Here is a 4,625-nt window from a genome sequence, read left to right as displayed (position 1 = left end):
GACTACCCAAAGTAACACTTCCAACCTCCACCACCTACAGCGCAACCATGCTGTTGAGTCCAAGATTTGCATAAGACTGATTACCTTTGTGCAAAAATGTTTACCAGAGAGGTAAGATGTTTCTCCTGTTCAATGAGACATTATTGAATGTTTAAACTTAAATGGTTAAAAGACTTTTATTTGTAATTACCAAAAAAATGTTATGTGATTTGGTCAATAAATATATGAAAAATAGATCTGTTATATTTCCTGCACATGCCATTATTTTCAGATAGAGGAGCTGGACTATTTATCTTACATTTATTGTTATGGAGGTAAACTGCCCAATTTATTGTGATATTGATTTGAGGTCATATTGGCCAGCTCTAACTGCAACCAGCAGCCAATCTGCAACCAGAGGGTGAAGACACCTTTTATGGACAGACTATTTACTGCACCAGACAAGTGATGCTGTGACGGTTTACTACAGGTTTATGACAGGCCATAGTTTATGACAGCAACAAGCACCATGTCAAACGACGAATTAAGGGTTTGAAAAAAACACTTTTTCTCCTACTACTACTATTACTACTGAAACAATTGCAAATTCCTGTGTCAACGCTTTTGGTGTGGGTATGTAGCATCAGTAGACATCACATCCGTAGGAAAACGATGGAAATTAAGCCCCCGTATTGCAGCTTATTTTGGGTGTGCTCTTAAATTTTGGTTTTTAATGCTTCATCACCCTTTAGCATTAAAAAGATGACATGAATGTGCATACTTTCAATGCATACAGTCAATGGCAATGTTAGCTTACCTTCTTTGGTTTGTTGGAGAATCTGAACCAGCTGGAAGATAAAGCTTAATTTAAACACCACTACATAACTTAAGCTGCAAAGTATAAACAAATAGAGGATCATCTCACCACTCAAAGATGACAACCGTACTACAGAGCAGAATAGTTCCCAAGATCTTCAGTATAATATGGAGTCCAAAGACTGCATTATCTGTAACAATACAGCCTTCTTAGTTTTTGTGCTATGACTGTAGATAATAATAAAGTTATATTCCTGCTATTTTCATTGCTTTTTCTCTAAAAGAGCAATGAGTGAGAAAAGTATTGTAAAAATTTAAACAGAATCATTCGTTTTTAAAAATCAGTGTTCCTTAAACATTTCTTTCTGCTTTTAAAAGTAAAAGTACAGCACTTCAGTGTGTGGCCAATGTTTACTTCCTGGTTCCTGAGCCAATTACATGAGAGGTTAATGGGTTACCAAAACAGAGGGCAATATTTTGTATTTTCAGGAAGAGAAGCAGACCAGAAATAATCTCAACAGTACATAAGAAGGCATAAGAAGTGGCTGAATCGTCTTCATTAATCATCCCGAATTTAGCTGTGTTACAGTACATCCTTTTATCTTTTAATTTGACAACCTGCAAGACACTGTTTCAGGGAGATGACATGTCTTATGAGTTGTTCCAATTCAAAATTTAAAGTGCCAAGGTGCCATTATTACTAATGGCTCCTTTTGATACATTTAAAAAAACAAATAATTAAGCAATTTAGTAATTGTTCACTTGACAAAAATAAAGTTTAAACCTAAAACACAAACACATTTTATCAATATAAGAGAACAACATGAACCAGAGAGGTCTTTAAAGTCTCACCTTTAACACTAAGAAAGAGGATTGATGATCTCTGATTCCCTTGATCATTTGTAGCCTCACAGTAATACTCTCCATCCTCAGTGGCCCTGAAGCTATAAAAGTCACTTGTAGCTACCTTTTTGGTTCCATTTTTGGTGTTCCTGAACCAGGTAAAGTTGGCAGGAGGGTTGGCTTTGCTGGAGCAGCTCAGCTCCACCCAGCTACCTGCTGACACCAAACCTGATGGACTGATGGATGCTGAGGTGTTTCTGGGAGCATCTGAGGAAAATGGGGCACACGTGAACTTTATTGATCAGAAAAAGCTGAACCATGACGTGCTGACAGGATCACTAACATGAAACACTGAGAGTCACTTCTGTCTCTGCTGTCTTGCTTCTCCATTTATAGTGTATCTGGCACAACAGCTGATGTTGTTGTGCCTGCCTGTTCCTGTTCTGGTCTGTTTGCCTAACTTGTCTTAGGACTCCTGCTTGATTCTGCCTGTTAATCTTACCTAGAACTGATTCCTGTCAACTATCTGGATTTCCCTTCAGAAACTCTGCGGACCTCTGATACTTTTGGTTCTGAATCCAGAGCATGGCCTTGACACTGGCTTTGACTTTGCCCTTTGGATTGTCCTGCTTTCCTTCGTCTGCTTGGATTAGATCTTCTGCCAGTTCTGTAGTCTCAAGGCTTCTGTATCTGGAACTCTCTGTGCAGCAACCGCTTTGTCTTGTCAACCGACCGGCTGGATTCAACCTTGTTCTCTGGGCACAAACTGAACTATAAAACCATACATGTAATCAACCTCAGATTTACGTGGTCAATAACCTGTGTTTTCTTCCAGCAAGAGGTTCCTGCCTCAGACTCCCTAGCAGCTGTTACCGCAGATCCATTTTGAGATAAAAGCTTTTTTAATAATCCCACTGTCTGTCTTGTCTTGAATACTGGGTCCTCTATTCTGAGCCGTGGCAATTTGTGTCACTGTGAACATTGAGACCGGTATTCCAGTATATGACAAGTTTAAATTTTCATAGTTTCAGGAATTTCCCTTAAACATCTTATCTTATTCATGTTTTTCTGTCTTATTATTTAAACGTTGATGATTGAGTGTTAGAGAGAATCCTAAACATACATCATGTTTTTTTTTTTTTATTGACTCCAAGAGGTGGTAGTTCTTTTTTTTGGTCCCAACCTCTACTAGATCAAATTATGTCTACCAGTTTTGATAAATTACAATATCTGGCCAAAGCTTTCTTGTTTCTTTCAGTTTTGATCAAATCTGCTTTTAATTTTAATTTTGTTGTCTCACCTTTTACCTGTTTCAATCAATTTAAGTTGGGAGTTAATTTTATTTAATTAAGAAAAAAAATGTAAATTAAATAAAACATTAAAAACCTAGAGAAAGTTGAGTATAACAAAACATACATGTACATTTAGGAGAATTTCTATTTGCATGCAACAATTACTGATGGTATTGCCAGTGTTGTGCTAGTTCATAATAAAAAATTATGAGCTCAAAGTTCTGTTCACATAAATGAAAGGGAAGTCGCTCACGTTCCTTTTTCACTCTTTCAAAAAAAGGAACCAAGTTCACAACCTTTATGTAGCTGAGTAAAAGTTTAGGACGTTACACTGTACCCACCACTAGAGTGCACTGTTTAAAACCAGTAGTATACTTGAAGTAAATTATATTAAGAATACTGAAGTATAAGTTTAGAAAGTATACCAAATAATGTACTTTTAGTGTACTTGAAGTATTACTAAAGTAATACTTCTTTGAACTAAATTGGGAATTTGTTAAGTTTACTTAATTATACTTAAAGTATACTTTAGTAAACAATAAAGTAAACAATAGTATAGTCAAGTACACTTGACTATACTATTGTTAAGTATATGAAATATAGTTTCGAATAAGTAAACTCTAAGTGCAGTGCCTGATGAAATTAGTGCACTTTTAGTATACTTGAATAATGTACTTTTTGCTAAGGGATCACCAAGAGAAGGGGTTTCATTTGCAAACGATTCATTTGAAAGAAGGGTTACCGGAGTGCCTTCCAGGTGGAACATCCTGGAAGCAATCATTTCAATACATCAATGGACAGTTGGTGTTCCCTGTCATTGATAAGGTAACCAAAGCTATTTGTACATAATTTCTCCACTGTTGTGTCATCATTTTGTTTTCTGCACTGAACGTCTGTTAAACATGTCGTGTAGTGATGGGTTATTGAGGCATCTTGGAGCGTTTTCGACATATTGCAAAACTGAATTGATACTGCATTGTTACTGTTTCACTGAATCCTGACAGCTGCTGGAACTTTAAAGACTCTACAGGCAGCTTATTTGACAGACTAAACTGAATTGATTTGATTACCTAGTACAATTATATAATTTAAGTCACTTTACGTTATATTGTATTATTTCATATATATGTTTAAATTGAAAATATATTTGATAATTTTAGATGCAGCGAACAAATAATGTAAACATATATCATAAAGTGAATATTTAGGGGACATTGTGAATGAGGATGCTTGTGCACTAGGTTTTTAAATCATAATTTTAAAACAATAAGTACAGTAAAAACAGTAAATAAACTAAGACTCAATTTTAAATTAACTTTAACTCAGATAAGTTGAGTGATAACTGAGAGGAAAAGTATGAAACATCCTATCCTACTTCCTATTCCTTTAAGGCTTTGTAGTGGGAAAAAAGTATTCAACTATTTACGCTAGTTAAATAAACAGGGATCCATTGATTTCACTCGGTCGGCATTTTATTTATATCATTGCAAAGAGTGAACAGTTCATCATGCAGCCCTTATGGCACATCATTCAGCCCTGTTCTGCCTGGACCACGTTCATTCCCCTTTACTTACAACAATGGAAAGTAGTCAGAGTCAAAACAAATTACAAATTACTGGTCTACAAGCACCCTCACCAGAAAATGGTGTGGCCTTACAGGTGATACAGACTGAGTGAAAACTTTTATAGTGAGTA

General features: G+C 35.8%; 1 protein-coding gene across 1 annotated transcript in view; it reads right to left on the bottom strand.

Moving 5' to 3' along the window:
* Nucleotides 1-814: 814 nt before the first annotated feature.
* LOC107098540 (myelin-associated glycoprotein-like) overlaps nucleotides 815-4,625 on the bottom strand; it is an 11,518-nt gene continuing 7,707 nt past the window's right edge. The window contains exons 5-6 of the mRNA XM_015396278.1: nucleotides 1,648-1,905; nucleotides 815-986 (exon numbers count right to left, since the gene is read on the bottom strand). Coding sequence (XP_015251764.1) covers nucleotides 901-986; nucleotides 1,648-1,905 — 344 coding nt within the window. The 3' untranslated portion in view covers nucleotides 815-900. The remainder of the gene's footprint in view (nucleotides 987-1,647; nucleotides 1,906-4,625) is intronic.

The sequence above is a fragment of the Cyprinodon variegatus genome, unplaced genomic scaffold, assembly GCF_000732505.1.
Source record: "Cyprinodon variegatus isolate N-32 unplaced genomic scaffold, C_variegatus-1.0 Scaffold788, whole genome shotgun sequence".
In the NCBI taxonomy this organism is placed as follows: Eukaryota; Metazoa; Chordata; class Actinopteri; order Cyprinodontiformes; family Cyprinodontidae; genus Cyprinodon; species Cyprinodon variegatus.
Note: the sequence above shows the minus strand (reverse complement) of the source record. Positions and strands in the feature narration are given on the sequence as shown.